Raw genomic sequence first — 13,572 nt, 5'->3', positions numbered from 1 at the left:
ATTGTGGTCTACCTTAATTTTTTTTCTTGATGTAAATTTCTACAATATAAATTAAAATTTTTTGATAGGATTTTGGAGATTAGCTTCATCCTGTCTCACGACATCAAGTATGTTCACATTAAACTACATAACCTGTATTCACAAAGAAAACATTTTATACTTCAACATTATCTAAGTAACAATGAATACATAAGATTGCACAAAAAAAAACAAAAAACAACAAAGAAAAACACTACTGAAAGTTTCACAAAGAAATGAAGTATGTTATATACATTCACATTATTATTTGGCCAAGCAAAGTTTACCCTGTAATTAAGAGCAAATGTAGAACTACATAAGTATTAAAAAGTATGTGGGATTAAAATATTAAACATATCAGAAAAGTTTGTAAATTGGTATTTTAATGACAAAGGTATGTCCATGGTGTACAACTTACTTTAAACTTTTTATCCCCAATTAAAAAAAACTCCTGGATCCAACCCTGATGATACCAGGAATTAAACTGCACATACCTTTTCCATTAGCACTAGTACATCATCATGATTTCTGCAGTACTGGCCATAAGTTTGCTTCAGATCTTCAGCAAGTTCTAGAAAACACTTTCCTGTCAGGAAGCAAACAAATATGTTTGAAAACTGTTCCTCTTGAGCACAAATAAAAAATGATGAGGTAATGATGAAACTTATATTTTTATATTGTTTTCTTATATATAATGAATATGTAAATCAATCATTAAAGTACTTCATAGCACGAATAGTTCTATTTAAACTCTCTTATCATATTCATACAAATAAATCTCCAGGGTTTCATCTGGCTTCTCATGTTTTTCTGCCACTAAAATTTATAAGTCCTAAATTTTAAAGTGAATTCTCTATGTTGAAGAGTTGTCTTTCTCTAGTATGTATGGGCTGGTAAGCAACTTAGAGGCATTGAGAGAACATATCAAATTTTTAGATCCAAGTAAGGACAATAGTTGCAAGTGAATTTCAAAAAGCTTTAACTTACAAATATTTCTGAACTGATATGTTTTGTCTTTTCTGTACATATTTGTTCCAAATATTTCAGTTCATCCCAAAGAATAGAATTAAATTTGGTAAGAAACTACAACATACTGAAAACATATTATTCACTCCTTGTATTTCAACCATTTGCCATGTCTTTCCCTACCTACATTTTGTACACACCTGGGTTGTTGCCTTTTTATGACATAACATCTAGTGGGTTAATCACTTACTACTGAGTCATAACTTTAAAAAACAGCAACAATAAAAATTTAAATATGAGTATACAGAGCAAGAATTAGGCATTAAGCCACAAGAGAGTAAATGAAGTTATTGGAGCAGTTCTTTTATTGGTTTGTGGGAAAGTGTTCCTAGTCTGAGCTGCTGTAGCATTGATAAAAGCCACTCAATGAGAATATATAGGAATTTTCTGAAGTGCTTTTAGGCTTTCATTTGTTTGCAAAATTGCTTGCATGTTAAATTATATCTGTTTGAAAGTTACAGAAATTCTTTTTGATGAGAAGCCATCAGATAAGCTTAGTTAGCTTTAGTGAATAAGGTAGAGGACAGCAAAATATTCTGATGATACATATCCTTATTTATTGAATATCAGTTTTATATTTATTACATTTAACACTCCTACAAAAAGTGGGGCCTATTTGATGAATGAATCAAATGAAATGGCAATTTCATTTAAATACAAATTTATTAGCCTAATATTAATAACCTTTCAAGTTGCTCTGGGGTCTATTAGGCCCCACTTTTCATAGGAGTGTTAAACAAGACATATAAACAAAGTGATTAACTAATTACTTAATTACTTATTATTACAACTATGATATGTTTTCAATGTTTGTTCGTTTGTTTGTTTTTTGAATTTCGCACAAAGCTACTCGAGGGCTATCTGCGCTAGCCGTCCCTAAGTTAGCAGTGTAAGACTAGAGGGAAGGCAGCTAGTCATCACCACCCACCGCCAACTCTTGGGCTACTCTTTTACCAATGAATAGTGGGATTGACCGTCACATTATAACGCCCCCATGGCTAGGAGGGGCGAGCATGTTTGACGCGACGGGGATGCGAACCTGCGACCCTCAGATTACGAGTCGCACACCTTAACACGCTTGGCCATGCCAGGCCCATGTTTTCAATAAAAGCATCATTATCAACACAAGTGAGAATTAAATGTGTTTCATTTATACATCATTAATTAGGGATTACTAAATATTTTAGGGGAAAAAGTAACTGTACAGTCACCTCCTCAACAATACTGATTTATCAAGTAGGAATTGGCTAGATTTATCATTAGAAAACCTGTCACAAGAGTTTTTCCTGGAAGAGTGTTTGTTTAACAAGAAAAATGTATTTGGTATAAAATGTGGAAATGGCAGTCACCAGTGAAACATTTCATCCTCTAAGACAGAATGTAGCAATGACAAATTTCATAAAAAAAACAAAAAAAACGAAAGAGTGAAGAAAAATAAATTGGAGAAATAATTTAATACGATAGCAACGGATGAAATACCTGGTGAATGAAAGCTAAAATATTTGAACCTAAATAATTTGTTTGTATGTAATTAAGCACAAAACTACACCATGGATATTGAAAACCAGTTTCTAGTGCTTAAGTCCACCCAATCTAAATAAAATAACTCCATTACATACCATTTTCTATTGTTGCACTAATAGATCTTATGGAAACTAGCTCAAAATGCTCATCCTTCTTCAAACACTTGTGAGTTTGAATGAAGATAATTATAATAATATAGAGAGAAGACATTCTGGTATATTGGTTGTAAGAGCCTGGAGATAGGATATTCTCTGAACTCTGGCATCATGGGCCAACTAACTTGTAAACAACACCAATTTGTATGAACAGTAGTTTAGATGCCTCATAACGAAAATAAAACTAACCATGTTTTAACTATTCAATAATAGCTGTTAAATATTCATCTAAGCCCATTCATGCATTTCACATGGAAATACAGTTTTGACTGGCAATAAAACAGACAATCCTCTGTACAGAAAATAACATAATATAATGCAACATTTGATATATTAACATTTTGGCTTTCAATTGGTTACAAATAATATTGTATTAAAAGTCGGATAAAACTACTGGACATTTGTGAAAGAGAGGATGTGACATGATTTTCTAGTTCATGGTTTTGTCACAAAATTGAAAGTAAAAAAAAAATATGCTTTTTCTAAGTGATAACAGTATTATAATGAGTAATTTACATTAAATTCCATACTTATATGTGGGGCAGTAAATAAATTGGAGATGAGTGGATATCTACAGAGCAAATGTCTCAATTCTCATAATAAGTTGAGAGTTTAAATATATTTTCTTATACAGTTACGAATTTAAAACTTACTATTAAAATTTGATTTATTAACTATGTTTTTTGCCAAATTTATTTTGTACCACAATAATAAGGTAGTTTAATACATTTTGAATATAATCCTAAATAGTCATGATGTACATTTTAATCTGCCCATAGGAAGATAATTAAAAGTAAAGCATCTAAAAACGTGTTTTAAAAATTAGCTAGAAAGCCTATTATTGTAGTGACTGCCTCACAACATCATACACTTTGACCAATCCTTGTGCTGCCTTTCTTTCCAGCATACCTTATCCTGGGATTTCATATCAAATGTGAATTAACATATTTCATGTTGTATGTTTTCTCTATTGCTCAGAAAAAAAAACAAAAACAACTCAACAAATGAATATCATGCTGTAAGAAAAAAGTAACACATTTTAATTCAACTTTTGTATAAGATATATTTAATTTGTGCACATTTCAAGCATATTTCAGACAATCAATACTTTAATAGATTAATCCTGTTACCAATATTTTGCTCCTCTGGTGGTTTTTCAGTCACTTCTTTCTCTAAGTTTCCTAATAATCTTGAAGCAACTTCAATGACTTCATCAAGATTTCCAAACAATGTCTCCATATCAATACCCTTTTTCTGAATTCAGAATATCACATGTAAATAATAAATGAATAGAAAAGAAGTAGATAAGATTTAAGATTTTAATTCTTTAAAATTATAAACAATAATGAATAGGTAACAATTTTAAAGTTTTAAACACTGTTCAGGCCCACACAGATTCACAACACTTCTAATCTTTCTGAAACAAAATATTTTATCAAAACTTTTTATTCTGTAACTGTTGACATTAAAAAAATAGCATAAGGTACTGTTACTTGTATAATTACTTCACTTTTTTCTGTATAAAATTAAAACAGTATATTTGCATATTTAGTGTTTTTAACTGATATACTAATGTATTTACATACCATCAATTTACATACCAGATATACCACACATCAGAGACACAATTAAACAGCAAATGTAAAGAAGTGAATATAAACGTTACAAAAGTTTCTCCAAACAATGTTTTTACTCCACAATTGGTCTTCGATACTATTTCCAAATATCAATGCTTTGAAAATATTCATGTCAAATGTTTTTAACCCTAGAATTATTGAAGGAATTCATGTATATAGACATCAATAATTTTTAAACCTGTCTTGCCAAACTGTTTACATGTCAAATTACTTATGATTAATTTGCTTACTGGCTAAAGGGCCTCTAATAATATCTCTCTCTCGCAAAAGCATTTAGAAAAAATACCATCCATAAAGAAAATTGATCCACTGATTACAATTAGGTTCTCATATCTTACAAAGAAAATTAATTACTTGAATTTCTTTTTTTACTTCTGTTACACTAAACATTGTAACATGCATAATAAATATATATAAAATGATTAAATTTGTTGAAATATGTGGACTTTCAATAATAGTATAAAAGTTAATAATTTGAGAGTTATAACACGTTTTCAGATACAACAGTATTTCTAAGTCAAATAATAACAGTACAGAGTAATCACAAAAAGTTAGTTCATGAAATTAACTTCTTTAAGCATCATTGCTTTACGGAAAGATCCATTAGCAACATTTTCTGTATTTCCCAAAATACATTTTTATCCAAAGTAGTTATATTCAAAAACATTAAATTTTTCGATTAGATACAGTAAAAAAAACTAGTAGTAATTTATAAGTGTTTTCAACAAGAACTTAACTGACTCTCTTAGCAATTTTGCATAATTTATTACCTTTCCAACTGATGGATCTTTAAGAAACACATCTCGACAAATTTCTAAGTCTCGCACATAATCTTGTTCAGTTTGAAGTAGCTCCTTAATTACATTTTTCCTGAGTGCTTCCATCTTTTGTCTAAGTTAAAAGTTTAGTCAATAAGGAATAGAAATATTCTTTTGTAAAAAGAGTTTTTAACTTCTATAATAAACTTCTCTAATTTCTGTATAATGCTCTGATAAACAGTAGATGCAATTCTTCTCATTTTAAAAAAAAAATTAATATATCTTTAAACTTTCACAGTGAAATAAAGTTCAATAATTATGTATCTTTGAAACTTTCATCATTAAGGTAAAGACATTTCCAAACATAAGTAAATACATCAAAACCTATTTGTTTTGGAATATATATATTGTTTATGAAGTCATGGGAAAGAAAAAAATAAATTATAAATTTATATGCAAGTAGGTTAATATCAACGTTCCACAACTGGCTATACTTTAAGATTTTTTGTTGGCTACAAGAAATTTAATTCATTGAGGAAGAAATTCTAGCAGAAAAAGGTTAAGTAAATTTCATATTAAACCTTCTACAGTTAGTTCAATATTTCATTTACTCTTTAGAAATTAAAGGATTAAATATTTGATTTTGATTTGATATCTTAATGTATTTTTAAAAACAAAGTGTCCAATACCTGTGTTCTTCATTTTCCTTGTCTTGGTTGTCCTCTTCCTCCTTAAAAGCTTCTGTGTGTATAGTGTCATCTGTTTCTTTGGGTTCTTTAAACACTAACCTCTGAACATCATCTAATCAGAAATATAAACAGTAAAAAAAGTATAGACAGCATGTCAGGAATTACAATCTAAAATAGAATGAAATATGTATCACACACAATGTTCTACATTGCTATCAATGCTAAAAAAGTTGGTAAAAGCTTCCCCAGTAATGAAAATCCAAAATTGATAAAAATAATTTGTCTTATATATATACATGGTTATATGTACATACTTTCTTAAGAGGTATTATTTTATCTGCAAGATCCACACAGAAAGCATCTGCATAAAAAAATGTATGCAAAAGTGAGATATACTAACAGTACACTATTAGGATCCACACTACTTCTGGAGCAGGTATGCTCTATGCCCAGACAACATGAAATCTAATTCCTGAGCTGTAAAGGATGACCAGTCACAGAGGCAAAATCCTACCATTATTATAAAAACATGAGTTCAATATGATCCCAACCAGACAGATGAGATCCCACATCTCCTCATTGAAATTATAACGCTATGGACCCAAATCTATATCTAAGGCATAATGGATAGAACATGTAAACCACTTTGTATTTTGTCTCGTTCAGTAATGTGGTATTAATAAAACTCAACCCAAAAGTTGCATATCAAGACATTAGCATTATGAAGAGAAGAAAGCAACATAAAACTGGACAAATTCTCACCTCAACCTGATAAACCACAGACTACCAAGCCTGAGATTACAAACAGAAATTCTAAATTTCCAAATTGAGAAGCAAGAAAACACTTCCTGCTCCCAGAATTACAAGGAGAATGTGGAACAAACTAAGTTTGATCAATGGCACAAGAATTGTTGCTCTGTGTGCAGAATTATAAGGAGTCAACTACCATCTTCTATGATTATTGAAATAAAGAGCCATGCACAATGCAACTAGACAGTCACTTCTGAACTGGAATTATGAGGAGATTCCAATGAAAGATGGTCCTACTCCTACCATACACATGGGAAGAACAACCAGGATTATTGGTAGGAGGGCATTTGGCTTCAGTCTCTTCTCCTTGAGTGGAATAATAAGTTGGAGCATCACTCAGGAGGGACAGATCTCTGTCCACCACTCCAGTTATTGAAAACTGTGAGTGGTAAGGACTCCCACACTCTGCTAGGAGAAATGGGGATATTAATTTTGGAGAGTCTTGAGAAATGATGCTCCAAAAGCAGTGCAATAGGAGAATCAAATTCTCCATGTTGAAATGCAACACAGCCTTAATTTATTCAATCCAAGGGTCAGCAAAGATGAGCAAATCTCCTTAAGTTTTACTTGTGGGAGGTAGCCCCTGAGTGAAAGTCCAGTAATGCTGTTTGTTATTGTAAAGAATAGAAATAAACAAAAGAAATGAAGTCGCTCACCTCTCTTACAAACTAGCCAGTGCATGGAGAATAGTCAAGGGGATAGCTGAAAACCTTCCTAGGAGGCAACTGCCAAATTGGGTATATATATGTATGTAGCAGGTGTGGTCCACATACCAGTCTGCATAATCTTCTCTAATAGGCTATACAACTGACTCACCAAATTTGATTAGACAAGACATGAAGAAGCCTCTGTTCCTATAATGAAAGCCAAGAATAGGCAAGATGCACCATCTGATGAACCCAATCTGTCAAAATGACAGGGAATAAGTCAGATCACACCTTAAGATCTCAAACTGAGCATAAATTATGATCCAGATCCTAGCATTCATAAAAATGAGAAATGGAGAAAAGAAGAACAGGACAGAAAAATTTATCCCCTTCTATTGCCATTGACATTTTGGGAAGAAAGGAACAATTGGGATACAACAGAACATAAATGGAATGTTAGAGTCCTGCAAACAGGAATTGCCAACACATCTGAACAACAACATCTGCTAGCCAACAAAAAAAGAAGTCTTAAGTGAAAGATGATACAAGGAACATGATGCCAAAGGTTCAAAGAGTAGAATAGGTAAGGTATGGAGAACCACCAGGATATCTCAATTGTGACTCTGGAAAGGACACTGAGGATGGATAACCTGAAGTTATTTCAGAAGCAAAGACAAAACTGGGATGCAAAAACTTTACATCTTCTGGAAAAATGAAAAGTAGCAGACAATGTTGCTTTAAAAACAAAAATGGATAAAAATGCAACCTTTTGTCAAATAACCATGTCAGAAATCAAGAAATGTGTACCTCAAAGAGATGAGAAGGATTTAAACCATATACAAGAGACCACTGAAAATAAGCAAGTCATGTCTGTTGATCAATGTCCAATGAAGGATGCCAAATAGACTAATTAATAAAGATGCCACCCAAGAGGTTAATCCCAAATAACATGTGATGGGCCACATAAAAGCCAGGGATGAAGCTAGAAAATAGTGACTACCAAATGAATAATGTATGACCAAAGCTGATGTAAGAAGGATGGCCAAAGAGAAAGCAGAAAAGGTTGGCACTTCTGAAAGAGTGGAAACCAAGGCTGACCTCAAAAATATGGCACCAGCAGAAGAACTTGACAGGACAAGAAGAGAATCTGGCCAGATGACCTTGAAGTACATATGCCCTGCACAAGCTCTCCATGCCTGGATTTTGAGAATAGAAGAGAGACATCTACTGTTGTGTTGTCCTTGTTCAACTATCAACCAAAATTGAAAAGGTATGATTGTCCTTTCAGCCACAGGGGAATTATTATGTTACAGTCAATCCCACTATTGGCAAAACAGTAACCCAAAACTTTGTGGTGGGTGGTGATGACAAACTGCCCTACCTCTAGTCTTTCACTACTAAATTAGGGATGGCTAACACAAATAGCTTAAATGTAGTTTTGAACTTTGTTCAAAACTGAAACTTTTCCCATAAGCCAAATGTCATATTGCAAGACGTTTATTTTTAGTGTCACAAGTCAAGTGTTCTAGAGAAAAGTGTTTTGTGGCTTGTTTTCTTATATTCTTTTTACATGTTGCTAACTTCTAGTGGTTATAACAAACATGAATAGTTGATATTACATGCATTATGCAATCTAAATAACTGATTTGATTCTCTTCTGATACAGAAAAATATCCATCCAATATTTCAAATTGAATTACTTTACTTACAACTCAAATAATCTATGCTGTCCTTTAACCCATCAGGTTCATCCTTTGTATTCTGAAAAGAGCAGAATGTTTGTAAAAATCAAGAACAGCAGCAGTAAAGCTGTATGTTTATACGTATACACACACAGTTTCAACTTCCTCTCTCAGGATGTGAAATAATCACTTCAGCTCACTTCAAACTTTATTCATCTTTTATGATATATAATCTAATAATATATATCAACATGTAACATTAGCTTTTGCTGAATGATCTACAAGTGTTTTAACTATGATGAAAGTTATTATCTCTTATGGCTGCTATTTCATTGACTGCTTGCTTCCAAAAAAAATTTAAACTTCATCAAACCAGTATTTATATCTTAAGTTCTAGTAAAATTCCTGGACACTAAGAAAAGTAGAAATCGTAAACCTTTTAACTAACACATATACATATTATAGCAAATCATATCAGAGATATAAATGTGTGCATAAAGACAAACCAAAGTGCACATGCAATATATATTTTACACAGTTATTTTAAACATTTACTTTAATGATTTATCATAAAATGTATTTTATGAACCTTGAAACCAAAATTTATTTCATAATTCAAATTTTAAAACTAGTTTTAATGTCAAAAAAAAAATTTAAACAAGTTTTCAATCTTTCCTTCTCTGTAACATTTCTTTGCTTATTTTAATTTTATTTTTATACCCACATAATTTTCTGAATTTAGCACAAGTTACTTACAGTTTATATACACATACACACACAATATAAATTTATGTTTACACTTTTGTTTTATTACATTAGAAACATTAATATTTTCCCACACAAAAAATATATTTCCAATAGATACTTACCTCCAATCACATAATAGCTTTTCTCCTTGAGTGCTGTATAGTGTACACACAAATTTTTTCACTCACCACTATCCTTGAAAGCCCCACCTGCCTATATTTCTACATGATTCAGCTACATTGTAATATACAGATAAACATGTGACAACCCTACATCAATAGCAGCAGGACACACTCATATCTCAGCAAGCTTTCTCTATTTCTCTATAATGTAAAACCTAATTTTCACTTTGGAATGAGGCAGAAAAAAAGTACTGAATGTGGGGAGAAATGGTGGGAAGTTTGAGTGGAAATAAGTATCTTTCAGAAATATATTTTTGGTGTAGGAGAATATTAAAATCTGATACAAAATCTTACTTCTATTCACGTAATAACTAGAATTCTACATTTACCTAATGGAGAAACCAATGCAAAGTTTACACAGATGAGCAGGTTTTGGAAAGTATCCAAAGAACACCTATTAAGTGTGACTTCTCTCAGTAGAGAAACACACTTGTGGGAGACTGCACCACAAATGAACCAGGTATACTCTTAATCGTTGATGAATCAATGTGTTGTTAAATGAGTAACAAAGTGACACACAAAAATTAGTCATACCTACTCCAGGTAGAGAACTGATGGGGCACATCAAACCATAGACAGAAGGTTAATTCTAGTCCAAAATTGGTAGAACTGGAAATGGATCATTCCATTCACCAAAGGAAGAGGTTCCTGAATCATCTTTACCTGGTCTGTAAACAAAAAGTTAACACTAGTCCAAAAACAGCAAATCTAGAAATATATCATCTGGTCCAAGGTAGGAGGATGGTCCTCAACCAGCTGTAGCTGAATATACTTGTTGAGTGGAATGGTTAAGGAATTTTGGACCATAATCTGGAGGTCAACTCCAGTCCAAAACCAGTGGTACCAAGAATGGATCATCCAGATCACAGTAAGAGGAGGGTAAATGAGCAGCCAGAAAAAGGTAAGATGTTTAACCTGATGTGATGATACCTATAAAACAAACAGTGGGGATAAACAGCATAGGGAACAGGGTTTTGGGTAAAGGTGTAGAGACACTTTCTAATTTTCCAACTGAAAAGCATAGAGGTAAAAGATCAGGAAAGAACTCTAACAAAAGACTATTTGAATCATTTCAATCTTGGCCATATCACCAAACAAAGAAATGTCAGGTCTGGGCTTAGAAGAAACAGCTGGCCTCTATAATGTACCCATCTTCTGTTGAAAAACTACAACCTCCATAGCCAAAAGTGTAATGTTTGTCTGTAGTCTGGGACACAGCAGTTTAGTATGATGTAATGTTTGTCTGTAGTCTGGGACACAGCAGTTTAGTATGATGTAATGTTTGTCACTATTAAAATAGCCGGAGTGAAATAAGATTCAGAAGTCACGTTCAACTTGAATGAAGGTTGTCACTGTATGAAATGAAGGAAAAATCACCCAACTTGTTTAACACACAGTTCAAAAACAATAAACATAAACACAAGCAAAATTAAAACATCTTAACACTATGCCAAATTGAAATGTGAAGATTAGGTTCCACAGTATAGAGAGAACCAGCTGCAACAGGATGGTGTCTTACTCCTATTGGTGGAGAGTTACCATACACTTATTTGCATACTACAACACAACAAAGTATGTAGAAACATAGGGTAAGTGGGAGTTTCAAAGCTAGTGGTGAGCAAAGCCATTTGTGCATATAGAGGGCAGCACAGCATGGGTAAAGGTAAGATATCATACCAGAATTACTTGATTAGATAACAAAACGTAAAATGAAATCAAAATAATAGTTGCTGTACCATGCTTATATTACAATGTGACATGTACAGCATGATTGTAATTTAAACATGTGAGCATGTAACTTGATCCTTTGCTTGCACAGAGTTTCCCCACTATGATAAACTATTTGTTATAATGTTAGTGCAGCTGTGAAGCAATAAACTTAAACTGCCTAAGAGTTCAAAATAAGTTGCTTTGATTGTAATAATAAATAGAATGTAACTGTATGTCACATTATACAATCATTCTAAACAAAAGTAATTTTGCTTTATTTAATAATTTTCAACATTTCACTTTACCCTACACTGCTGATTTCACTGGTTATAGTTAGTGTGGAGAAAACAACAGATAAAACAAATTTTTACTTAAAAAACTTTTGATATACATAATAAACTACAAAACTGTAAGTTGAAAAAATATTTTTATTGTTGAAGTGAAATTTACTTTGTGCTCACACTAGTTAGATTATTAGAGTGAGAGTCTGTCTGATAAATTCATAAACAATTCTTTAATTTAAACTTCTGACTTTTTTATATAACATATTTGTAAAGTTCACTAAGAGCTTACTTAATGCTCAAATGATATGTTATAAAACTGGAATTACAATGAACATTATTTCTCTAATATGGGCTCAGACTAACTCTGTGCACAAAAGGTTAGGGGCTTTATTACAACAACTGTCTCATAATTTTTAGAATCATAATTATTTCACTTGTTAAGATATGTCAAAAGCAGGTCATATAATAATTCCTGAAAAATACTGTGCTATATTACATATCCATTATACCTTGTTGTTATCTTCCTTTGATGTAGCTTGATTCCAGGAGGCACTGGAAACATCTGGAACAACAATTTACTCAAACTAAAATGATATATCTATACTATATGGTAACAAGAATGAAAACTTAGTATCAACTGCACGAGTGCATAAATTAATCTCATTACATGTAAAGATGGGCCTTCTTCCATTAGTCATAATTTGTCTTAAATAAACTCAAAATCTGAGCTGTCTTGTAATAAAGGGCATAAAGTTATCACATTATTAATTTTTCCTAACTATTTTGAACATATATTATAAGTATAAACATTATAACTGATATTGTCTCACACATATACTAGATGATGTTCAGATACAAATACCACATAAAGAAGTTATAAAGATATATCTGTATCATATGCAGAAAAACCCAAATTATACAAAATGTTTACCATGGTCCAGCTTCTTGATTCTAAGCCATATACATAACACTTAAAATTATATATTTATACAGATTTCCCAAAGAAGCCCCACAGCCAACAAAGGTCCTTCACTGATCAAGAAATAAGTTGTTTGATTATGTGACAAATATTCAACATTCTTCTATCACAGTCCAAGACTTAAAGAAATTTGTAGTAGTAATATATCCATTTAGAAATGAATATCAAATCTTACCATGCTTTATTTGTGGTGATTGTGAGTTAAAAGTTGGTACTGGTGGAGCTGGTCTGTGTGGGACTCGTAATGAGTGTGTTTCATTAGGTTCAGCATCTACATCTTTCTTCTTAAAAGACTGAACTTTTGTCCATTGAAACAGAAAAATTAAAATATACAAATCAAAATAAATATCTTCACAATAAAGTGCTTCCTTATAAAATCATATATTTATCAAAGTACAAATTATAATAATGTACAATATTACACACACACATACACATATTTTTAAGTACTGTTTACATACAAGATGACTCACAAATCAAAATCAAATTAATACAGATGCAATTCCAACATTTCTTTGAGAAACATTGTAAATAATAACAGCTACAACATTCTTAAACTATGAGCATTTATAAAATGAAAAATGTTTTTGTAGCATTAAGTGTGCAATCTATAGACTGATGACAACATACTGTCTGCAAGAGAACAGTACTTGATACTTGGTAGAACTTTAGCAATTCCTTTGAATCTCAGGTATACACTTCGAGAGTAATTCAGCTGGTTTTA

General features: G+C 31.8%; 1 protein-coding gene across 8 annotated transcripts in view; it reads right to left on the bottom strand.

Annotated features, from left to right (window-relative positions):
* Nucleotides 1-13,572, bottom strand: part of LOC143223238 (rho guanine nucleotide exchange factor 38-like) — an 81,003-nt gene that overhangs the window by 43,918 nt on the left and 23,513 nt on the right. For all 8 annotated transcript variants that reach the window (XM_076450904.1, XM_076450905.1, XM_076450903.1 and 5 more), the window contains 7 exons: nucleotides 13,024-13,146; nucleotides 12,379-12,431; nucleotides 8,974-9,025; nucleotides 5,808-5,919; nucleotides 5,131-5,251; nucleotides 3,854-3,977; nucleotides 513-604 (listed from right to left, as the gene is read on the bottom strand). In XM_076450904.1, coding sequence (XP_076307019.1) covers nucleotides 513-604; nucleotides 3,854-3,977; nucleotides 5,131-5,251; nucleotides 5,808-5,919; nucleotides 8,974-9,025; nucleotides 12,379-12,431; nucleotides 13,024-13,146 — 677 coding nt within the window. The remainder of the gene's footprint in view (nucleotides 1-512; nucleotides 605-3,853; nucleotides 3,978-5,130; nucleotides 5,252-5,807; nucleotides 5,920-8,973; nucleotides 9,026-12,378; nucleotides 12,432-13,023; nucleotides 13,147-13,572) is intronic.

The sequence above is a fragment of the Tachypleus tridentatus genome, chromosome 8, assembly GCF_004210375.1.
Source record: "Tachypleus tridentatus isolate NWPU-2018 chromosome 8, ASM421037v1, whole genome shotgun sequence".
Lineage (NCBI taxonomy): Eukaryota > Metazoa > Arthropoda > Merostomata > Xiphosura > Limulidae > Tachypleus > Tachypleus tridentatus.
The sequence above is the reverse complement of the archived record's forward strand: the minus strand, read 5'-3'. Positions and strand labels throughout refer to the sequence as shown.